Below are 24983 nucleotides of genomic sequence, written 5' to 3'. Positions count from 1 at the left end.
TGCTCAAATAACATCTCCCTGCTCCCAACGTTCCCACACTCTGTCCAAGGCACCTGAGACAACAACTTCAAACATGGGGAATTTTATTACATGTGAAGGATTCTTTCCTACACAAATGCCACCTGGTATCTGTCCAGGGTCTCTCCTGGAGCAGCTTTGGAAACCTAAAAGACAAGATCTCCCTGTGGCCTCTGTAACCCTGGCAGGCAAGGACCATTCCCTTAATTCCCCACTGGGATGCCAGAGGGAGAGAAGGGGTGATGGCTCAGTCCCAGCAGCATGATATAGACTTGGGCTCACCTTACTGCCAATGCCCATGGTCTTCTCTCTGGACCCGTGTCTGTCCAGCCACCGACTGCCAGCTCTGAGAGCTGCCCAGGGCAGGGAAAACCCTCCGCATTAGACATCCTGGCCTTCACGCCACTCACATGGGGCCAGCATCAGCAACAAGATACAGATGCTAACTGGGGAACTCTGCTGGGCCTGCCTTCCAAGATAACTGCCACCCGGAGAGGTCCCCAAATCTCCCAAAGCACACTGAGGCTGGAGTCGGAGGATACAGGTGGCTCATGAGCCCGGGCAGGCTAATCTGTTCACCTCTCTGTGCCACGGTTTCTTCATCGGTTAATCCCCAGGGTTGCTGTATGTTTTAGATGAGTTCTGCCCACAAAAGTGCGATGTGTCAGTACTAGTATTACTCCCCCTCAGCACTCTATCCCCTAGCCATTCGGTATCCTGAACAGGCTGACTGAGGGCAACTCAGGCAAAATCCGCCTGGCTAAAACTGCCTCCTTACAGAAATGCATTTAAAACCACCCGGGAAGTACCGGGCCAACTGAACGTCTATTACACAAACCGTAAGAACGGCTGTATAGCACACGCTCTCCCTACCTGCCCGCCTCCCTGCAACAAAATGAGAAGGCAAATGTCATTGCAAGTCTTACTGCCTCTCAGCGGCTCGACAGCCGGAGGGCGGGTGGCCGGGCCGGCCGGACCGGGGACACGTTCCTCGGCGCGAGCGTGGTTAGCGCTCCCGGCGGCGGGTCCCTCCGGGACAGCGCACGTGTGGGCAGCCTCGGCCACCCGGCACCGGCCGGCGGACACCGCTCGCCACGGCTCGGACACCGGGAGCGCCAGCTGGAGCCGCAACGACCCGGGACCGCAAACTCTCCGACAGCGTGGCCAGACAGTGGTAAGACTGTGCAAAGGTGCACTGGCCGCCTCCCTCGGGAACCCCGCCGCCACCACCGAGGCCAGCGGCGCTCGCCACTCCTCCTCGCCGGCCGCAGCGCCGCCAGCAGCCCGGGCCGGGAACTCGGCGGGAGCGGCGGAGCGGGGCGCCGGCTGGGGCACCCTCGTGGGCGCGGGGGGTGCCCCCAGGGCCCAGGCGCACAGCGGAAGGAGCTGCGCAGCGCGCTCCTCGGCGCCCCGGCTACGCGCGCCAACTCCCGGTGAGACCCAGGAGACCCGGGGCGCCGCGGCCCCGAGGAGAGCGCGGTTTCGGAGAGCTGCATCCAGGCTGCTCCTGCGCGGGATGCAAACGCACGCGCGCGCGCTCTCCTCTCCGCTCGCTCCGTCCCTAAAGTCCCCTCGCGCCTCACCTTCACTGAGTCTACCGGGTACATGACCGAGTGCTCCAGGATCCCGGCCATCGCTCCGGCTGTCATGTGGATGGATAAGGAGACGCTGGTCGGCAGGTTCTCATAGTCCTCCGACCCGGCGTCCTTGCAGCCGCCGCCGCCGCCATCTCGGCTGTCCCCATCCATCCTGCGCCCTCCAGCCTGGGTCCCTACGCCGCCGCAGCGTAGCTCCATCCGCCGGCTCCGCTGGGCGCGGGAGGCTGCAGGAGGCGGGCGGGGAGGGGGAGGGGGCGAAAAACTTCACTTCTTTAAAGTGGGAACCACCTCCCGGGTGCTGCGGCGCCTGACGCCATGGCGGGCTGGGGTGGAGCAGAGGGGCACCAATCACTGGGAAAGGAGAGGCCGGCCGCGGCCGCACCATTGGTGTGCGGGACAGTGGGGACCCGCCTCCCAGTGTGACGTCACTGCCCAGTGCAAATTTCCAAGCTACCGGATGGGGGCGAAAGGAGGCGTTGGGGTGTCCCGGGAAGTTGTCTTACCTCCTGTTGGGGTGGTGCTGCCTGGTTTGGGGCAGACCAGGGGGTAGTCGCGGGGGAGGGTCAGACGGACCGTAGGGGTTGGGCAATGCTTGAGGCTGGAGGGAGACTCGGAGCAGCGGAAAATCTGCCCCCAGAGCCGGGGATTTTGCAAACAGTATTGCTCAGCAAGCTTTGGCATTCCTCAGGCCTGGAGGGGGGAAGTTGCTGCGAACGTCATTTATGGAGCAGTTATGGTGGCTGGAGGAGGGGAGGGGTGGAGGCACACGTGGAGGTGGAGTGGAGTTCTAGAATTGAGGACCCACTGCGCGATATGAGGGGTGCACCTCCTTTTGTGCAGCTCGAGAGCACGTCCCATGGAGGGAACAAAGTGAAAAGTCAAGATGCTGTGCCAGGCTGCTTCGTTGAGGAGAACGGCCACTTACTCGAATTTTTCTGTCTCACTGAAAACACATAATACATAGAGCAAAACTTGTGCCTCCTTATTCTCACCAAGAGGCTAAATCCACCCTGCCGGGGACTGAGCAATAAGTAGTCACCAGGATGGAGCCCTTCCGAGTAGGCGCCTTCAGCACGTTTTCCTGGGGCTGGAGGGGCTTTAGAAGCCTGGTCTCACAGTAGGGTGCAAAGTGGCCAAGAGAGTGAAATCGTGCAGTATTGCATCTGCCTATCTTTAAAGACTCTGGTCTTCTAGATCTTAAACTCATCCCAAGCTATCTTCTTAAAGTGTAACCCAGACTGTTTTATTTTAACCTAAATAATATTGTCTTTCTCCATCTGGGAGAAGGGGGAGTAATCAAAAAGTAGGGGAGTAACCTGCCTGTTTATCTAAGGCTCCCTGAAAGCATGGCATCTGCACATGTAAATGTGCGTGTTCTGGGCTTAAGATTTGGCTGGAGCTGATCAACTTTTACTGCACCTTATCCAAAGAAGGCTTCTCTGGTCCGAAAAGCTGTGCCTTGAGATATGAAAAGGTGCAGGAGACCCTGAAGATGCTGCACACCCTCTTTGGCCTCACCCTGGTCCCAAGATTTGGGTCATAACAACCCAGGCAGCTCTCTGGGATTTGAGATTCAGTGATGTGAGTGATGTCAATAGAGTCTTCACGGCCAAGGGCACCATTTCCCCAATTTTGGTAGCTGCCAAAAGTTGCTCCCGAGACGGGTGCTAAGGATGGGCTAGGTAGAAACACGCTCTGTATTTAGTAATTGCTGGAGAACAATTTAGTAATTGCTTTTGCCAGAGGTGATTTTGAAGAAATGTTGGTCAAAACCTGTTGATACTCGTGTAAAAATGGATACCCTTTAACCAGTACATATTAACTCATCGTCCCACTTCAGGGAATGTGACACAACTGTCTGAATATGCGTGACGCTCTTCAAAGCATTATTCATAGTAATAAATAATTGGAAACAACCAAAATGTTCAACTAGAGAACATTGGCTGAGCAAATTATGATACTTGTATTCATGAAATATTATGGGGCCATTAAAATTGTGGCTACGCAACGACATGGGAAATAATTAGGATGCAATGTTATGTGAAAAAACAAAACAAAATTCTATGAACATTACATTCACAAAGATGTAAATATGCATAGGAAAAGAGTGAAGTGGTCATTGTGATAGTGACATAGGATTAGAGGTATTTTTACTCTTTTTTTTCAGACAAACAATGCTTGTATTGTTTCTATAATTGAAAAAATGGAAAGAATGAAAATGGATCATTCTTTTTAGGATCTAATCTCCCAACGGATGAGAAACCCCCTGAACTCTGCAATGGTGATATTGGTGGAGAAGAGTAAGCTTGTGGATGGTTAAGAGGACCCTTGGCACTTGTGAACATGCCCATAATCTTCAGATACCTAAGATTTTTTTTAAATTTCATTAAACAAACGTTAAGCCAGAAGCATTTAGAAACTCTTTGGAATATTTATTTTGAATATTCAATATTTTTTCTCACCAATATATATGGTGGTTTGGCCCTCAGCATCCATCTTAAACTTCTCCTTGTACCGTAGTGACCAGAAAATTGTAAACCACATTTCTCAGACTCCTTTGCAACTAGGAGTCTAGATATAATTTATATTCTGAACTAGGGAGATCTGGGAAGTGGAAAGCAGATAGAGACCACCTTCCTGCTGCTTTGAAGTTATACGCTGCCTAGTGAAATCATAGACTCTTGGGTTAGGAGAAGTTGGGGTGGGCAGTGGCTTGCCTGTTACAATAGCATTTCAGGGTCTGGACACCAAGTTCATGAATGTTGAGAGGCAATTGTGCCAGTGGGAGTGGCAGCAGGGATGGTGGCAGCACCATAGCTTCCACAGGTGGCCTTCACCTTTGAGGATGTGGTGGAGGTTCCCTTGGGAAGCCAATTTGGAGGTGTGGGTCTGAGAATCATCTCTGGAGTCCCCGCCTAGGTTTCAGCTCTTCCTTCCCATCCAACAATATTCTGTATAGTAGCAAATGGGCATCCTAATGAAGGAGGCTTCCCTAGATGTCAGAATGCAGCAGCCAGACGTGGTCTTAGATCTGAGGAAGGCCTGCTTGCAAGGAGGGGTGAGATCCCAGACACCATAACCCAGTGCTTTGACCACACTGCCAACAAGGAGGCAGCACTGGAAGGACCCAGGAGCGGAGCGGAGATCCTGCCCTGTGGGGTAAACCAGGAGACTCAGAATGACTTGCTGGTACCAGCCGAGTCTTACATAAAGTTCCTGAATGTTGAAGTTCTGAAGATGCCATCATGCTGCTTTAGCCCAGCTGGGAGTCAAGCTCCACTTAGAAACGGGAAGTTACAGAGGGTGTAGGGGGAAGAGCATTTGAGTTGGAGTCATGGACCTGTTCAAGCCCAGATTCCACCATTTAGCAGCTATGTGGCTCTGGCCCTTTTGGTTGGCATGCTTCCTCACCTGCTTACCATGGGCACTGCCACTTAACACATGGTGAATGAAATACAGAAAAAAATAGAATAGAAGCTCGTGGTGAAGTATGTATAATTTGGGGGTGTTGGGAGGAAAGAGGACAGAAAGGAGTTAAGAGTATAGAGTTAAGAGGTCCAGGCTTCCTCCAAAATCCTACCTTTTTCACAATAATTACTTAAACCCTGGCATCCACCTGCCCACCCATGCAACACACAGATATATTAACACCCTACCCAGAATTTAGCCAATGCTGTGTCTCCCCCTGGAACCCCAGAATTCCTCTAACAGAAGGGAGGCCCGGACCATGGAGGGACTGCAGCTGGTGTGATGTGCTGGGTACCAGGTGGGGTGTGCATTTTGCCTTTGTTTTTCACAGTGTGGACTCCTCCACATCTCCGTTATCTTTAAGTCAAGTGTATACGTTGGAAGGGCTGCGCGGGCCTCTAGACATGCAGGGTGTCTCCCTCATTTACACATCTGACCCTATAATCCCAGAACCTCTTGCTTTCCTAAAGACAGCACTGTGTTCCCTAAAAGCTCTATCTGTGATTCATCCTCAGGGATGAGTCTCCCCTTGAGACAGAAGAAATGGAGGCCAAAAGCTAGCCTCCCTCCAGGGCCCCCCATCAAATAAGGAAGGGATGGGGGGGTGGGCCACCAGGTATAGAGAAGGCAGAGCTGCCTCAGTTTATGGGCCTTCCTTTTATGAAAGGTGGTGACAAGAGAGGGTCCGAGCTGGTAGTTTAATCAGCCGGTTGAGAGAGGAGTGTTGCCCAGCTCTGCCTCCCAGAAGCCTGCCGGGCTCACACTGCTGTAGACTCTGCGGCGGAGTCCCCTGTGATAGGGCTGGGCCCCCCTGCTGTGCGACAGCCACCCCCCCACCCTGACTCCTGTCCCGCGGATGCGTGTGCTATCCTCCATGGCAGCTGCCCCCTGCACTTTCACAGATGAGACCCAACGATGCCAGCCATACCCTCCTCACATCAGGGTCTCTGCACTGCAGTCATTCCCACTCTCACTCAAGAACCCATCACCTAGCAGATGTCTCAAGGCCCCAGAGGTGGACGGAATGGGTAGCAGAGGAGCCCTGAGGCCCCAGTGGAGGCCAAGCAGTGGCTGAATTGTAGGGTAGGGTGTGCCACATCTGTGTGTTCGCATGGGTGACCTTGGGCCATCCGTAGCCACCCACCAAAAGAGCTTGCATCTGTCATCTTTCCCTTTCCTCACCTTTTTCCACAAATATACTCAATCCTCCATAGCCTAATAAAATCCCTCTTCCCTGTTCCACGCCTTAAGCTATTGCCCTATTTATCTCCTCCATTCTGAAGCCCCAGAAAGAATGATCGCCCCTGGCCATCCTTCCTTACAAGGCATTCACTCCTGATTCACTCCTGAAGCCTCGTGGTTTCTAACTCCTGCACTTTTTTTTTTTAACATCTTTATTGGAGTATAATTGGTTTACAATGGTGTGTTAGTTTCTGCTTTATAACAAAGTGACTCAGCTATACATGTACAAGTACCCCCATATCTCTTCCCTCTTGCATCTCCCTCCCTCCCACCCTCCCTATCCCAGCCCTCTATGTGGTCACAAAGCACCTAGCTGATCTCCCTGTGCTATGCGGCTGCTTCCCACTAGCTATTTATTTTACGTTTGGTAGTGTATATATGTCCATGCCACTCTCTCACTTTGTCACAGCTTACCCTTCCCCCTCCCCACGTCCTCAAGTCCATTCTCTAGTAGGTCTGTGTCTTTATTCCCGTCTTACCCCTAGGTTCTTCACTCCCGCACTTTTCGAAAGGAGCTCTTGAAAAGGTCACCAATGACCTCACTGCCGGATCAGCCCGCCTCTCCTGGCGGGAACCTCTGAAGCCCGCCTCCTCAGGAATTCCTCCCTTACTTCCGCTCTCTTCCTGCCCTTCAGGCAGCACCCTCTGCCTCCTCGGCCTCTCCTTCCTCCTGTCCTCAGAGCTCCTTTCTTCTCTTCCCTTTGGTCCTCGCTTCCATTCCCACGTTCCCGTTCCCAGCCCGGGCTCTGTTTTCAATCCTGACCACTCCTCTGCACTCCAGCCCCATATTTTCTCATGTCTCTCAGACCGCTTCATGTGAAGCTCAGATGGTAGATCAGTGTCCTAGGGCTGCCGTCACAAAACACCACAAACGGGCAGCTTGAAACAACAGCAGTATATTCTCTCATGGCTCTGGAGGCTAGAAGTTCAAGATCAAGGTGTTGGCAGGGCCATGCCCCCTCCAAAGGCTCTAAGGGAGGATCCTTCCTTGCCCCTTCCTAGCTTCTGGCGGCTCCCCTGCAATCCTCGACGTTCCTTGGCACCTGTCATTGGATTATGCCAGGATGACTTCATCTTAGCTTGATTATATTTGCAAAGATATTTCTAAATAAGGGCACAGGTTCCGAGCAGACATGAATGTTGGAGGAAAACTGTTGCGCTCAAGGCGGGGGTGGGTGGTGGTGGTGAGAGGCTAGAGCTGCCGGCTGTCGGGGGAGAAGCCCGGGTTCCAGTCCTGACTCATATCCTTTGCCCACGTCCCTTTATCTTCAAAAGGAAGAGTTGGACCCAGTGATGTGCCAATCCCGTTCCAGCTCTATCCGTCCAATCTAAAACTGAATTCATAATCTTTCCTCCTAGTTGACAACTCCTTCTCAGGCTACTTTTTCCTGTCTCTTACCTCTGTTTTACCAGGCAACCGACTGGCAAGTTTACAGTCATTCCTGGCTTCTCTCTTCTTCTCTCAGATCCTGTCAGCCATGGGGAGATTCAGGCCTCTGAGAGAGTGTCACTTATAGCTACGGCGACTGTGTAATTTGTCATCCAAACTGGGATGCTTTTTGAGAGTGACAAGGGACACTGGTGAGAATTACACCAGGACAGAGGTAGAAACTGAGACCGTCCTGGGGAAACTAGGATATGGTCGTCCTACTTATAGCCTACCCTTGCCTTCTATGCCCCACCTGTCACAGGTACTCATTTCTCAGCTCAGATGGCTCCCCTTCCAGGAAGTCTTCTCTGACCCTCAGGAAGTGAACTGAACCCTGTCACTCTTTCACGCCTCCTTCCTGGCTCTCCCAACCTTCTATTTATTATTATAGTTATGTTGCCTCAAGTTCTTTGAGGATGTAAATTGAGTAAATGATCAATATTTATCACAGTAGTAAGAGTTTCCTTCAAAGGAGCTCCATATTCCTATACAATAACGTTAAAATGCTACAGACATTCATGATCTCCAGGAAATTAAACCATGTTGCACCATAGCTCCTGAGGCTCTGAGCACAGACGGTGGAGAAGAGAGAAAAAAGGGACATTTTCTTTTTTTCCAAAGTATTGATACATGTCACAAACGCTAAAACGGGGTGCTACTTTTCTTGGGAGCATGGAGTTGCAAAGCCTGAGAAGTGGAAGAGACCTAGAATATGATATAGTCTATAATCCCATCTCACAGGTGACCAAAGAGGTCCAAGAGGTAAAGTAACTTGTCCACAGACACAGAAGTGGATAGTGGAAGAACTGGGATAAAAACCCAGGTGTTCCATTCAGTACTTTTTCAATTCACCCACCTTTGAAATAATCCTAGAGGCTGATAAGACTCCTTTATTGCGCTCGTTAGTCTTATCTCAGATGCCTTCTCTGTAAAAACCAATAGTCATCAATGCTCGCTCGTTAGTCTTATCTCAGATGCCTTCTCTGTAAAAACCAATAGTCATCAAAGCTCGCTCGTTAGTCTTATCTCAGATGCCTTCTCTGTAAAAACCAATAGTCATCAATGCTTGCTCTGGCCGGGTTCCCCTGACATGGCACATTAGCACACGCCCGCATTCGCCAGATTCCGCAGGTGAGTTTCACCCTGAGCCTTACCGTCATTAAGAACGTGTTGATCACAATCCTCTAGGCAGCATAGCTGCCATATTTCCAACCATTCGATAGATTGCTGAGCATAGCAGATGCGCTCTTTAGGAGAATGGAGATGATACTCCCCCTGCCTGGAATGTCCAGTGCCCGCTCTTCCCATGGATAGATTCTTTTTTTTTTTTTTTTTTTAACATCTTTATTGGAGTATAATTGCTTTAAAATGGTGTGTTCGTTTCTGCTTTATAACAAAGTGAATCGCTATACATATACATATATCCCCATATCTCCTCCCTCTTGTGTCTCCCTCCCACCCTCCCTATCCCACCCCTCTAGGTGGTCACACAGCACCGAGCTGATCTCCCTGTGCTATGTGGCTGCTTCCCACTAGCTATCTATTTTACATTTGGTAGTATATGTAAGTCTATGGATAGATTCTTGTCTCTCAAGTACCAGCTTTAATGTCACTTCCTCAGAGAGAACAAATTAAACCAGTACCACGATCACTTTTTTAAAAAATGTATAGCACCCATTACTTTCTTAATTTATCTTTGTTTGTTTTTTTGTTTGTTTGTTCTTCCTCTTGCACTCTCTCTCTCTCTCTCTCTCTCTGTGTGTGTGTCTCTGGCTATCACACAGAGTAAGTTTCAAGGAAACAGACATTGGGTGTCACATCTTCACAGCGCTGTCCCTGTGCCTAGAACCGTGCCTGGCACAGAGTAGGCTACGAATGAATAAATGCAAATGAATAAATAAAATGTCCCCTCCTCCAGGAAGCCTTCCCTGACCCAGACAGCCCACACACATCTTTCTCCACTGAACTTCTCTAGGATGTGTGTACTACCTCACCCACATGACATTTACCATTTACTTCCTTGTACTGTAGTTTGTTTCAGAACATACCTTTGTCCCCCATCTAGACCCTAAGCCCGGGAGAGCCGAATCTCTGGTTTATGCTCCTTTGTAGGCCCAGAACCTAGCACAGATTCCTGCACATAACAGGAGAGCAACAGGCATGTGTTTAATCGATTGAGGAGGAAGCAGAACATAGCAGAAAAGATGAACTTTGAACTCAGACGTCCTGACTTACCACTCACTATCTAGCTGTGTGTCCTTTGAAAAATTACTTAGCATCTCTGAGTCTAGTTTCTCAATTATAAAACGGGCACATTAATTCCTACATTATAGGATTAAAAAAGAAAATATATATAGCACTCTATATATGTATATGTATTTATGTATTCAGAAATGTCATTTCCCCGTTAGTGTTTGACAAATGTTTGTTAGCTCTTACAGTAGCCATGGACATTTTTCATAGCACGCTGACATTCACCAAAGATTTTCTGTCTCTTAATCAGCAGTTGATTCTGCCTTTTAAGTGTTCTTTTTATTTTTCAAAAATGCAAGTCTGTAACATTTTTATCAAAATGTTTTGATAAATGCAAGTATATAAAATCAGGACATGAACACTACTTGCTACAATTAACAGATTTCCTTTCCATATTATCATAAAAAGGACCAATTCACATTCTCACCATTTGCTTCACATTCACAAAAGTCACTTCAAGAGCTATAGCCATCTCTCAAAACTGATCAGTTTGGTGCAAGTAAAGCATGTTTCTTTTAAAAGGCTGTGCACTTGCCCAGGTGTGAGGTTATTACAATGTAGCACATTTATACAGGTGGAAATACAGAGAGGCTGCTCTGTCCTTTAATCACCTGTCCTATGACAGCAGAGTCCTAACTTAATCTCCATGTCTCTTCATTCCCAGAAGTTTGGTGGCCAAGTCATACTAAATAGTGGCAACTTGTAGAACTCTGGAAAGTTTTCGAGCACTTTCTCATATCTTATCTCATTTGATTCTTAGGGCTGTTATTACAGAGTTAGATGGAGAAATGCAGGCCATGTTATATTATTTTATGGTTGGATTGATTTGTAAGCTGTACTACCCAAGGAGGTTGATTAATGGGGCCAATACCAGCAAGGGAGGTGTCACACAGTACCCTGTCCTTGACCAAGTTCAATTCAACTATTTTTTTTAACGACTGGAAAAAGTCATGGAATGCAAACTTATCAACCTCTTGGAAGACACAATACTAGGAGTAGCTTTACAGAAGGCTAAAAGTCAAGGTTGTTTTTTTAAATCTCTAAAAACATATTGATAAAATTGTGCCCTTAAATCCTGAACCTTACGGACAAGCAAGGCAGGACAGGCCCTCTTGAACTGGTAGGACTTCGCATGATGCTGTAGTTGCCCATCAGCTTGGGACAAGCTCCAGCTCCCAGGACGTTTTTCCTGGCTCTCTTCACTTGGACGGCCACTGTTTGTCCTTCCAGTCCCCAGTGAGATGCCACTTCCTCTGGGAAGCATCCTGACTTCACGGGTTTGCTTCTAGTTGTTCAAGCCAAAACCCCTGGATTCATCCCGAAGTGCTAATTGTCGCTCACATAGGACATATGATCTATCAAGGATCATGCCAGCTCTGCCTCTAATAGACAGTAGAGTTGTAGTTATTAATGTACAATCGAATTTTTATTATTTATTTGTATTTATTATGTTTTTGTCCATCTCCCACCAGTAGAATGTAAGCTCCCCAGGAGAGAGATCTTTGTCTTGTTCACAGCTACTTCCCAGAATCAACAATAGTACCTAACACTGGTAGGAACCCAGTAAGTATTTATTTTTGCTTTTTAAAAACAACTTTTATTTATTTATCTTTTGCGGTACGCGAGCCTCTCACTGCTGTGGACTCTCCCGTTGCGGAGCACAGGCTCAGCGGCCATGGCTCACGGGCCCAGCCGCTCCGCGACATGTGGGATCTTCCCGGACCGGGGCACGAACCCGTGTCCCCTGCATCGGCAGGCAGACTCTCAACCACTGCACCACCAGGGAAGCCCATCAATTTATTTTATTGATGTATAGTTGATTTACAATGCTGTAAATCAACAATGCTGTGTTAGTTCCTGGTGTACAGCAAAGTGATTGTCATACATATATATAATAGTTTGCGTCTGCTAATCCCAAACTCCCAATCCATCCCTCCCCCACTCTCCCTCCCCCTTGGCAACCACCAGTCTGTTCTCTATGTCTGTGAGTCTGTTTCTGTTTCGTAAATAAGTTCATTTGTGTCATGTTTAAGATTCCACATATAAGTGATATCATACCGTATTTGTCTTTCTCTTTCTGACTTACTTCACTTAGTATGATAATCTCTAGGTGCATCCAATGTTGCTGCAAATGGCGTTATCTCATTCTTTTTCTATGGCTGAGTAGTATTCCGTTGTACATATGTACTATGTCTTCTTTATCCATTCCTCTGTCAATGGACATTTAGGTTGCTTCCATGTCTGGGCTATTGTAAATAGTGCTGCTATGAACAGAGGGGTGCACGTATCTTTCCAAATTATACTTTTGTCCAGATAAATGCCCAGGAATGGGATTGCTGGATCATATGGCAACTCTATTTTTAGTTTTTTGAGGAAGCTCCATACTGTTCTCCATAGTGGTTGCACCAATATGAATTTATTTTTAATGAATGACTGAGTGAGTAAGTGAGGGTAAGTTAGGTGTCCCCCTGCTGTGCCCCCATCTCTCTCTGCAATCCTCTCCTCCTAAGACTTTATACACTGTAGTGTAATTGGGGTTTCTTTCTACTTAAAAACATATCTTTTAATTACATGTTTGCCCATGAATAAATTCTGGTTGTCATGTAATGGTTTGCTTGTCCAACCATTTCGCTAGACTGGGAACCACAAAGAGCCATAGCTGGTCTTCCTGGCTGCCTGCCTGCCCCCAGCACCTGGCACAGTGCCCTGCGCAGAGAAATAGCACATTTGTTGACTGCCACGCCTTCTTCTCATGTTTGACGGGCACTAATTCATGTAACCTCCACAGCCATCCAATGAGGCAGGTTCTACCATTGTTATTATTTTATAGATAAGGAAACAAGGCCCTGAGAAGTTGAGGCCCAATGGCACACAGTAAGGGATGGATCTCAGATTCTGACCTAGGAGGTCTGGCCCCCGAGCTCAAGCCCTAAACTGCTAGCTGAATTGCCTCACCTTTACGAGGCACCCAATAAAACGTGTTCGATAGAGGCACCAGTGAAATATGGCTGCCAAAAAGAAAAGGCAATGCATTCTTAAGCTGTGTGAGTAGGGTCAGGATAAGGGAGGTTAGTCCCAGGGTCCAGTACAAACCAGCTCAGTTTAGAATGATTCCTTTTGAACAGGAGATCAGCAAGTTGAAGTGGGTCTAAAGATTTAAACCACAATGGCAAAGGGTCTGGAAATTATGAAATACTGCTTAGCCTTTGAGGAGTTGGTGGTTCACATCCCGGGATTCTTGTGGGAAGGAGACCAGTCTGATGCTCTGGCCCAAGGGCAGAGCTGGGCAGATGGGTTTAAGTCACAGGAAGGCACGATTCAGCTCACTTGGTGGAGGAACTGATGGTTAGAGACATTCAAAACCATCCATCAGTGGATAAATGGATAAACAAAAGGTTGTGTGCATGTACAATAGAATATTATACAGCCTTTAAAAGGAAAGAAGCTCTGACACATGCTACCATATGGATGACTCCTGAAGACATCATGCTAAATGAAATAAACCAGACACAAAAGGACAAATCCTGTAGGATTCCACTTACTTGAGATACCTAGAGTCGTCAAGTTCATAGAGACAGGAAGAACAGTGGTTACCAGGGTCTGGGGAGACAGGGAAATGGGGGGTTATTGTGTAATAGGTACAGTTTTTGTTTGGGATAATGAAAAAGTTCTGGAGCTGGGAAGTTTATACAACAACAAGCGAATGTACTTAATGCCACAGAACTGTACACTTAAAAATGGTTAAAATGGTAACATTTATGCTATGTATATTTTATCACAATAAAATAAAATTTAAAAACAAACAAGCAAGTTCTGCCCTGTGAGACAGTGAGGTTCCCTCCATTGGCAGTGAACAAGGGGAGGCCAGATATCAGGGGAAATATAAGGGCATCCTTGAGTTTGGGTGGGAGTTGAACTGGGTGACCTTTAAGATCCCTTTCAGTTTGTAAGCTTTTATTTGTTCTTCACGTTTATTGGGCATCCGCTAGGCATGGATTATCTCGTTGACTCTCCATCACTCTGTAAGACAGCACTGTCCTAGTCTCCATCTTACAAACAGTACGTGGAGGCTTAAAGATCTCCAGTCATTTCCTCAAGGCCTCCCCAGTTCTAAGTGTAAAACAGAAAGATGGGAACTTCAGAGAAAGCACTATGCTACAGCACAAAGATTGCACCAAGGAGGAAACCTAGAGTGTTGGTGACTTCTACGAGGTCATGCTCAGCTAGCATCTGCGCCCAGGTCTTCCACTAACTCCATGCTGACTCTGCACTCTTCCTCCTCCACCGTGGGGCATCAAATGCCCCCCATGGGCATTCCTGTTAGGTCCCAGAAGGTGCTAAGCTGTCCTCAGGAAGGCACATCCTCAAACAGCTTCTGAGGATGTTAAGAAGGCCAGGATGTCCTATGAGAGGTATAAAGCCTGAACCAACATTAGCTGTATCATTACTATCCTTTCAGGGTCAATTTCCCTGATTAACAAGCGGGTCACCACGTTAATTCCATCGTGATTTCCCGTGTCACATGCTACCTCTGCGTTTCCTCACTTAAAAGGTTATTGAAAATGATGGTTTGAGAACACAACCTCTTCCATAGACTCAACACCCGTTTTAATTTTATGAGCATTGCACTTTGTGTTCGAGATGGTCTTTAAATGCTTTGAAGCAGAGTCTAGACCAGCACTGCCCAATAGAAATACAAGCCACGCCACAAATGTAGTTTTCAATTTTCTGGTTGCCACATTAAAAATGTTGAAAGAAACGGGGAAAATTAATGTTAATAATATATTTTGTTTATTCCAACTTATTCAAAATAATTATGATGAGATATTTTACATTCTTCTTTCATACTGTCTTTGAAATCCGTGCATGCTTTATACTCACGGCACATCTCAGTTTAGACCAGCCACGCTTCAAATGCTTCATGAAGCTAGTGACTACCACACTGGACGATGCACGTCTAGTTTCTTTTGTTTAAGGAGCTGGATGGTAAAAAGTAAAGAGAAACAAGGCCATGTTTTGAAGGGGGCTGGATCTAGTGAGGGTTTTATTTGGTATGGGATGCATACATGTCGACTCCAGGGGATATAGAGGGGAGAGCCTAAAGGTGGAAGCAAGAGGAAGTTAAAAGCGTCCAGGAAGACGCTGGATGGAAGGGAGGAAGGAGGAAAGAGTGTGAAGGCAGGACAGGGGCAAACTTTGAGGTTGATGCTGGTTGGGTTCCTCTTCCATAATTACAGGAATACTTTGGACATACTGCAGATTTGGTTCCAGATTACCGCAAGTATTGCAATAAAGCGAGTCCCATGAATTTTTTTGGTTTCCTAGTGCATATAAAAGTTACGTTCACAGGGGGAGGGATAAATTGGGAGATTGGGATTAACATATACACACTACTATATATAAGATAGATAACCAAGAAGGACCTACTGTATAGCACGGGGAACTCTACTCAATACTCTGTAATGGCCTATTTGGGAAAAGAATCTAAAAAAGAGTGGATATATGTATATGTATAACTGATTCGCTTTGCTGTACACCTGAAACTAACGCAACATTGTAAATCAACTAGACTCCAATAAAAATTTAACAAAAATTAAAAAATAAAAGTTATGTTTCCACTATGCTGTAGTCTATTAAGTACGCAATAGTATTAGGCCAAAAAAAGTACACACTTTCATTTAAAAATACTTTATTACTAAAACATGCTAACCATCATCTGACAATGCAGGGTTGCCACAAACGTTCGATTCGTAAAAAACGCAGTTATCTGCGAAACATAATAAAGCAAAGTCCAGTAAAGCGAGGTATGCCTGTATTTTAAATCATTTTACTCTTTTATGATTCCCTATTTCCTCCTCTCCACCCCAGCTCTCCTGGATTTACCCAGTTGCCATCATTGTGATAACACGAGCACAGAGCTGAGACTCAGGTCCCCTATAAGCCCAGGTGCCATTGCTCAGCTGTATGACTCAGCAAATTAACCTCGCCTGTGGCTTCAGGTTCCTCCTCTGTGTAATGAGGTGGTGGGATTATTTAGGTATTCATTCAATCCGTCAGGCTGTCAGTCAACGAACATCAAGTGCCCGTGAGCACTGGCCATGGTCCTATGTGCTCTCTGATCGTCACTTCCTTCTTCCTTTTTTTTTTTTTTTTGCTGTATGCGGGCCTCTCACTGTTGTGGCCTCTCCCATTGTGGAGCACAGGCTCCGGACGCACAGGCTCAGCGGCCATGGCTCACGGGCCCAGCCGTTCCGCGGCATGTGGGATCTTCCCGGACCGGGGCACGAACCCGTGTCCCCTGCATCGGCAGGCGGACTCTCAAGCACTGCGCTACCAGGGAAGCCCCGTCACTTCCCTCTGATTCTACTGTTTTCTGTTCCTCTTGACTTCTGGGTGGTGCTTTGATTGTTGCCATGTGCTGGATCTCACAGGCTGAAAATTTCTATTCCTAAATGAAACCAGAGGCTCCTCAGGCAGTGCAGACAGTCCCCACTAGTGAATTCCTCAGTAGTAATGGCCTTCTTAGCTGACATTGGAGGTTTCCACCATCATCCATCTAAGCTCTTTGTAATATACCCATGGCACTGAGAGGGTAGGGGTAGAAAGGTAAAACAAAACTCCCTAAACTGATCTTCTATCTAGAAATCTGATTTATAATTGCTGTCAGTTAGTACTTGGGGGCCTACAGAACGATAACCCTCACCACTTTGGCAATGAGGGAAATTTAGCTTTCTTCTGAGTGTGTCAAAAGTCTGCACACGGTACATCAGAGGCGGGCTGTCACCTGAAAGAGAGAAGAGGACGTCCAGGTTCCTAAAATCTGACTGATAATGGATTGAAAGTAACACTATTTCAATTAAAGAAAAACAAAGAGTGGACATTGAAGGCATTCTGCTAAGTGAAATAGACAGAAAAAGACAAATGCGGTATGATCTCATTTAGATGTGGAATCTAAGAAAACCTAACTCATAGAAAAAGAGAACAGATTTGTGGTTCCTGGAGGTGGGGGAGAGGGGAATTGGAGGAAGGGGATCAAAAGGTACAAACTTCCAGTTATGAGATAAATAAGTCCTGGGTATGTGATGTAAAACATGACGACGACAGTTCACACTGCTGTGTGGTATACTTGAAAGTTGCTTTTTTTTTTTTTTTTTTTTTTTCGTTACGTGGGCCTCTCACTGCTGTGGCCTCTCCCGTTGCAGAGCACAGGCTCCGGACGCGCAGGCCCAGCGGCCATGGCCCACGGGCCCAGCCGCTCCGCGGCATGTAGAATCTTCCTGGACCGGGGCACGAACCCGTGTCCCCTGCATCGGCAGGCGGACTCTCAACCAGAAAGTTGCTAAGAGATAGATCCTAAAAGTTCCCATCATGAGGAAAAAAAGTTTTGTAACCGTATGAGGTGATGGATGTTAACTAAACTTATTGTGGTAACCTTCTCACAACATATGTACGTCATTATGCGTACACCTTACACTCATACAGTGTTTATGTCAATTCTATCTCCATAAAACTGGGGGATGGGGGAAAAGAATGGGCTGGTCAGAAGTGGTCTTGAAATCTGGAAGTAAAAGGAGAGTCACGGACGGAAACCTCAGCGACACCTGTCTGTGTAGAGATGAAGAAAGATGCAGCGTCTGCAAAGCCTCGATGGCCCCTCCTATGACAGCCTGCCTGATGCCAGGACACAGAGGGGCCCTGAGTGCTGATGGCAGGGCTGTATTTCTGTGCCTTTGGCTGAATGGCTGTATAAAGCCCTGTTACTTATCTTGATATCATGAAATGTCTGATTCTCCTAGTTCCCCTGGTTCTGGCTCTCTGCCCACCAGGTCACCATCTGGTCACCTGTGGTTTCCAGGAGGGTTGCCGCACAGAGAGGGGACATGTGAGGCCCCGGCACATTTATTTCTCTCTGTGATTCCTGGGTAACTTGGCATTCCAGTTCCACATATTAATCTTGGGAGTCTGATAAATACAAATCAGCCCCTGAGAAATCAAAATACTCTCAAGGCGCCAACAAAAGCGGGTTTCTGAGTCTAGAAGTCTACCCCGGACCATGGTACAGTCACCATGGTGTCAATGAATGACACTCAGCAAGAAGTGGCCGTACCGCCAGTGGTCGCACCCAGATACTGGCTTATTCATTTGACACATCATTTTTGAGCACCGTCTTAGCTGCTAGATGCTGAGCTGAGTTTGGGGGACACCTGGCTCCTGCTTCCTTGGAGCCTCTGGTTTTGTTTTCTAAAGCAAATTTCAGAGAAATTCAAATAACAGTCCTTTCCTACCTCTCCTTTTAAGCCTAAATACTACCTTTTTTAAAAACTACATTTATTTATCTATGTATTTATTTTTGGCTGTGTTGGGTCTTTGTTGCTGCGCGCGGGCTTTCTCTAGTTGCGTTGAGCAGGGGCTACGCTTCGTTGCGGTGCGTGGGCTTCTCATTGTGGTGGCTTCTCTTGTTGCGGAGCACGGGTTCTAGGTGTGCAGGCTTCAGTAGTTGTGGAACGCGGGCTCAGTAGTTGTGGCGCATGGGCTTAGTTGCTCTGAGGCGTGTGGGATCTTCCTGGACCAGGGCTGGAACCCGTGTCCCCTGCATTGGCAAGTGGATTCTTAACCACTGCACCACCAGGGAAGTCCCCAAAATACCTTTTTAAAAAAATAAATGCAGACCGAAGGAAAGCTCTGCCGTCCTCTTTTGCTCCACCTTGGGTTTTTGCTGACGTGGAGGTTGTCTTTTAATGAGTGGTTCTCCCTGATGGGGCTCCTCTTGAAATCTGGCTCCATCTTTGCTGGTGCTGCCTGGGCAGAGGAGGACGCTGCAAAGGCTCTAACCCCAGCAGAGCCATCTGGAGCCAGGTGAGGACCTGTTGGGAGGCAGACGGGGAGCAATCAGGTGCATGGGCACCCAAGAGACAAATCCTCCCTAAGCTTCAACCCGTTATGGAGTCACCAGGGATCCAGCTGGGTTCAGAGGTTTTCCCTTTCAGATTAACTCTGCTTGGAAGTGCCCGGCACAGCTGATGTCTTTGTGCAAAGGGCCCTTTATGGGCATTAAGTGGAAGCTGCTAGCAATTCCATCACTTGTTCACACACCATATTTAACCTCCCAAGAGGTTCCTACAGGGAAGATCTCAGCTATATTTATCTCCCATGGACTTGCCAGAGCACTTTTGGTTGATTAAGGGAGGGGTGGGTTCAGCCCTGTATCAGAAACCATCTGCTTTCAGGCTAGAGACACATGTATGAAGGGAGATGTCTCAGAGAGGTGGCGGGGACAGTAAGATAAAGTGGGAGTGACCTGCTGAGGAGAGCACACCCATTCCAGAACCCAGGGGAAGAGAGGCTCTAAAGGGACTGGACCACATGAGTTGTGTTTGTTTCCCAAATGTGTTTTGATTGTTCAGAACATTCAAGGGTATGACTGTGGCCTACAGGACATGAGGTTGACTGTCATACATTGTCGCTAATTGAGGGCATGGCATTGTCTGGTGGCAACTAATAGCATATGTTCTTTCCACATTCTCTAGGAGACTGTTTATAAAGGGTCGCCACTCTACATAGGTCATTTAGAAGCAACACTTCAAGGTGTTGTTGAAATAAAGCAGGGCTGTGTAAGAATAGCTTCATGCTAAAATACAGATTCTCAGGTACTGATCCCAAAGATTCTGATTCAGTAGGTCTGGGGTAGGACCCAGGAATCTGCATTTGAACAACTCTCCTCACCGCTACCGCCACCTCCCTGGCACCCCTGTATACACATCAGGTGATTCTGCAGTCCTCTTTTGCTACATGCCATCTCAGAGGACCCCACTTTGAGAAGGTCTGTGAAAAGGGCTCTGGGCTTGTCAACTGAAGCCCTGGATTTGGGAGTAGCTGTGTGACCTCGGAAAAGCCCCTTTACCTCTCTGGGCCTTCATTTCTGTGTCTATAGAATGAGGGAAGTGATCTTCGGACCCTTTCCAGGACCAATATTCTAGGAGTTCAGGCACATTCACAATGCCCTCCCAAGGCTATGGGTGTTCCAAATCTCCTAGAATGGGAACCGACCCTCAGACTTAGCTTTACCCTAAAGAGGATCAGTTGACAAACCACAGAGCTTTGTCCTGTTCCCTTATGAGGATTAGGCCTCTCAGGAGAGACAATACCATACTTCAATCTAACACAACCCCCTTCCTCCCCAAATAACTCTAAGCATTTCCATGAGCATCATTTATATTTGCCATTTCTAAGGCTAGACTCTTCTAAGGCTGGACTTTTGTAAGGCAGGGGAAAGGGTGATCCTCCCCATTCATTGAAGACAGACTGAGGCACACAGAGGTGGGGAAGCGAAGAGACAGCCCGTCTATCTCTGACTCCTATGCTTTTGGCGCCATCCTCTTCGCATCTTCATTGCAACAACATCAGCTCACTGGGAGCCCTCATCTGCTCTGCATCTGCTAGAGGTGAACGTCGTAGCCCCGGCTGACTTACGAACAGGCCATCTCTCTCCTACAGTGTTTCTGTGAGTTGATCTCACATAGACACATTGCGGGAGCAATTCACACGGGTCCTGCGATGCTTAGAGTGAGAGCACTCCTTCTGGAAGGAATTTAGAACTTCTGTTCTATGTCTTTTTATTAGATCTGCTCACCCCCCACCCCAGCTAACTGATAACATCAAATGAGCCATAACTTCCTGCACTCAGAGCCTTGGAATGTAGTTGTGAATCATCACCGCTCTGTGTTGCTGCCTGGTTATTGCAATAGGAAGAAAAATGAAGAACGCGACATATGCATAAGAAAAGTCCTTATCTGTGATACTTGAGCTTCGTCTGTTTTTTTTACATCTTTATTGGAGTATAATTGGTTTACAATGGTGTGTTAGTTTCTGCTTTATAACAAAGTGAATCAGTTATACATATACATATATCCCCATATCTCTTCCCTCTTGTGTCTCCCTCCCACCCTCCCTATCCCACCCCTCTAGGTGGTCACAAAGCACCGAGCTGATCTCCCTGTGCTATGTGGCTGCTTCCCACTAGCTATCTACCTTACGTTTGGTACTGTATATATGTCCATGCCTCTCTCTCACTTTGTCACAGCTTACCCTTCCCCCTCCCCATATCCTCAAGCCCATTCTCTAGTAGGTCTGTGTCTTTATTCCTGTCTTACCCCTAGGTTCTTCATGACATTTTTTTTTTAATTCCATATATATGTGTTAGCATACGGTATTTGTCTTTCTCTTTCTGACTTACTTCACTCTGTATGACAGACTCTAGGTCCATCCACCTCATTACAAATAGCTCAATTTCGTTTCTTTTTATGGCTGAGTAATATTCCATTGTATATATGTGACACATCTTCTTTAACCATTCATCCGATGATGGACACTTAGGTTGTTTCCAACTCCGGGCTACTGTAAATAGAGCTGCAATGAACATTTTGGTACATGACTCTTTTTGAATTATGGTTTTCTCAGGGTATATGCCCAGTAGTGGTATTGCTGGGTCATATGGTAGTTCTATTTGTAGTTTTTTAAGGAACCTCCATACTGTTCTCCATAGTGGCTGTACCAATTCACATTCCCACCAGCAGTGCAAGAGTGTCCCCTTTTCTCCACACCCTCTCCAGCATTTATTGTTTCTAGATTTTTTGATGATGGCCATTCTGACTGGTGTGAGGTGATATCTCATTGTAGTTTTGATTTGCATTTCTCTAATGATTAGTGATGTTGAGCATCCTTTCATGTGTTTGTTGGAAATCTGCATATCTTCTTTGGAGAAATGTCTATTTAGGTCTTCTGCCCATTTTTGGTTCGGGTTGTTTGTTTTTTTGTTATTGAGCTGCATGAGCTGCTTATAAATTTTGGAGATTAATCCTTTGTCAGTTGCTTCATTTGCAAATATTTTCTCCCATTCTGAGGGTTGTCTTTTGGTCTTGTTTATGGTTTCCTTTGCTTTGCAAAAGCTTTGAAGTTTCATTAGGTCCCATTTGTTTCTTTTTGTTTTTATTTCCATTTCTCTAGGAGGTGGGTCAAAAAGGATCTTGCTGTGATTTATGTCATAGAGTGTTCTTCCTATGTTTTCCTCTAAGAGTTTGATAGTTTCTGGCCTTACACTTAGGTCTTTAATTCATTTTGAGCCTGCTTTTGTGTATGGTGTTAGGGAGTGATCTAATCTCATACTTTTACATATATCTGTTCAGTTTTCCCAGCACCACTTATTGAAGAGGCTGTCCTTTCTCCACTGTACATTCCTGCCTCCTTTATCAAAGATAAGATGACCATATGTGTGTGGGTTTATCTCTGGGCTTTCTATCCTGTTCCATTGATCTATCTTTCTGTTTTTGTGCCAGTACCATACTGTCTTGATTACTGTAGCTTTGTAGTATAGTCTGATGTCAGGGAGTCTGATTCCTCCAGCTCCGTTTTTTGTTCTCAAGATTGCTTTGGCTATTCGGGGTCTTTTGTGTTTCCATACAAATTCTGAAATTTTTTGTTTTAGTTCTGTGAAAAATGCCAGTGGTAGATTGATAGGGATTGCATTGAATCTGTAGATGGCTTTGGGTAGTAGAGTCATTTTCACAATGTTGATTCTTCCAATCCAAGAACATGGTATATCTCTCCATCTCTTTGTATCATCTTTAATTTCTTTCATCAGTGGCTTATAATTTTCTGCATACAGGTCATTTGTCTCCTTAGGTAGATTTATTCCTAGATATTTTATTCTTTTTGTTGCAATGGTAAATGGGAGTGTTTTCTTGATTTCACTTTCTGATTTTTCATCATTAGTGTATAGGAATGCCAGAGATTTCTGTGCATTAATTTTGTATCCTGCTACTTTACCAAATTCATTGATTAGCTCTCGTAGTTTTCTGGTAGCATCTTTAGGATTCTCTTTGTATAGTATCATGTCGTCTGCAAACAGTGACAGCTTTACTTCTTCTTTTCCGATTTGGATTCCTTTTATTTCCTTTTCTTCTCTAATTGCTGTGGCTAAAACTTCCAAAACTATGTTGAATAAGAGTGGTGAGAGTGGGCAACCTCGTCTCGTTCCTGATCTTAGTGGAAATGCTTTCAGTTTTTCACCATTGAGGACGATGTTGGCTGTGGGTTTGTCATATATGGCCTTTATTATGTTGAGGAAAGTTCCCTCTATGTGGCTACGTTTTATATCCTCCCTTCCCTTCCCCCTTCTGGTTTTGTAAAGAGTAGGCCTGAGATTATAGACCCAGCTCTATACTAACCCTATTTTTCTCAGATGTATAAGGCTGTTACTTACAAAGCCTTCATTAATAGTCACCTTCTGTATCTTGGGAAATTCTTGTGTAAAACCACAAAATCTTCTAGTAGATACTGTATAACTGCTATAAGGTTACGGTTTCTGTCTTAATTTAGGGTTATTCACACATTTCATCTATTGGCAACTCAGTTCTGTGGCAAGAGCTCTGTGCCAATAGCAAAAGCTTTGACATTGATAGAGATCACAGTTTTGCAATAAATCATGCTGTTCTTTCTTTTCTACCTGTACCACCTTCCAGACTTGAGGCCACCACTTTAGAACATTACTGAAAACCAGAAAGCAGAGGGGAAAAAAAGAGGGTGTGTGAAACAGCCAAAACAAATGCCATAAAGTTTGTGTGTTCTTTTATCTTAGGGAATCCTCTTAGTGTGAGCACCGCACACTGATTATTTTACAAGCAATTCCAAGAAGTTAACTTCTACAGCCATTAGCAGGAAAGAGGGTGTTGCTATAGACAGATCCTGATAAGTGTGCCATGTGGCAACCTTTAGAAAGAGCAAAGTTGGGAAAACTGAAACTAGATACTCTGTGTTCTGTTTAAGAAGTCAGAAAAGTACGTAAGTCATTCTAGAAATTTTTCTACTCCAAATCATTACAATGTAAAAATGTAAAAGAGATGAAAACTCCCAGCCAGCTGAGAAAACTCATTCCCAGAAAGTAGCTAAGTTTAACTGTAGTTAAATATTTATTGTCAGTAAATCTTAAGTCAAGTCCCTGGAGTGTCCTGGTTAATGGAACATCGGTGAGTAAAAAACAAGAGCCCTTTGCCTAGAACCCCCTGAACCAAGCTAAACGATTCCCAGAACCTTTTTCTATACTTCCAGACTTTGGGGAATTACCTAATTTTGCAATAAAATCTGCCACTCTTCCCAAACACAGTGCTATGTATTTAAGTTGGGGGGTGGGACAGGGAGGGTATATTTAAAGAATATAAGGGTACATTCTTAACTTTTTAAGAATTTTTGAACTTCCAGCAATCCTTGACGAATAACTGGTTTCTTCTTCTTTTTTTTTTTTTTGAGTGGCATATTATTGTTTTACTGTTAATTTGACACATCTGAACCAAAGCATTCACAATACTTGATATACTTTGAAGAGAATCATACACTATAGTCTTAGACATAACCACAGGACAAGCAGAACAATGAAAACTACATAAGGTCTTAAAATATATCCACAGTGTGTATTATTTCAATAATCATTCATTTACAAATTAGACTACATACCATTCATTTTCTTTTTCTTTTTCTTTCATTGTTTTATTCAAGCAGGATTCATTCAAGGAAAGGCAACTTAGTTTCTGTGTGAGCTTTATTTTTTGCACTACATTCGTTAATATAAAAGTTATGAATTAAACGTTTTCTTATCTCCTGCATCCAGGAGTAAATCCAGGAAATTCTGAGGTGGTAATCCAAAACAACAGGTCCTATTCTTAAAAAGAGTCAAAGTGAAAAGGGATCAAATAGCCAGTCTGTGTGTGGTCTTAAAGAACATCTAATAGAATTTCAGGATTTCTAATAGTGACAGTATTGCATTTCTATGAGATTAGTCAGAATTTAAAACAACATTGCGTACAAAATTATTCTTGAAGCTCTAAATGCCTTTTAAATGACTAAAATGAAAAATTTAAGTTGTTGCCTCACAGTACCAAACTTTTAAATCAAAACTAGTTAAAGTTCAGTGCTATTGTGACTTC

At 45.7% G+C, this 24983-nt stretch overlaps 1 protein-coding gene and 1 long non-coding RNA gene across 6 annotated transcripts in view; one reads left to right on the top strand and one right to left on the bottom strand.

The window, feature by feature from the left end:
- Positions 1-1941, bottom strand: part of SLC25A37 (solute carrier family 25 member 37) — a 43406-nt gene extending 41465 nt beyond the window's left edge. For 2 of the 5 annotated variants that reach the window (XM_032634770.1, XM_032634769.1), the window contains exon 1: positions 1602-1732. Coding sequence is in view for 1 of the 5 variants with exons in the window: in XM_032634768.1 (XP_032490659.1) it covers positions 1602-1814 (213 nt within the window). In the remaining 4 variants the exon portion in view is untranslated. Of the gene's footprint in view, positions 1-1601 lie in introns of all 5 variants that reach the window. The other 3 variants (XM_032634768.1, XM_032634774.1, XM_032634773.1) reach the window with 3 other exon arrangements.
- The window catches only part of LOC116755378, a 38102-nt gene continuing 14148 nt past the window's right edge, over positions 1030-24983 (top strand). Inside the window, exon 1 of the long non-coding RNA XR_004350343.1 lies at positions 1030-1192. This is a non-coding gene — a long non-coding RNA (uncharacterized LOC116755378). The remainder of the gene's footprint in view (positions 1193-24983) is intronic.

Source organism: Phocoena sinus, chromosome 6 (genome assembly GCF_008692025.1).
Source record: "Phocoena sinus isolate mPhoSin1 chromosome 6, mPhoSin1.pri, whole genome shotgun sequence".
NCBI lineage: Eukaryota > Metazoa > Chordata > Mammalia > Artiodactyla > Phocoenidae > Phocoena > Phocoena sinus.
Note: the sequence above shows the minus strand (reverse complement) of the source record. Positions and strands in the feature narration are given on the sequence as shown.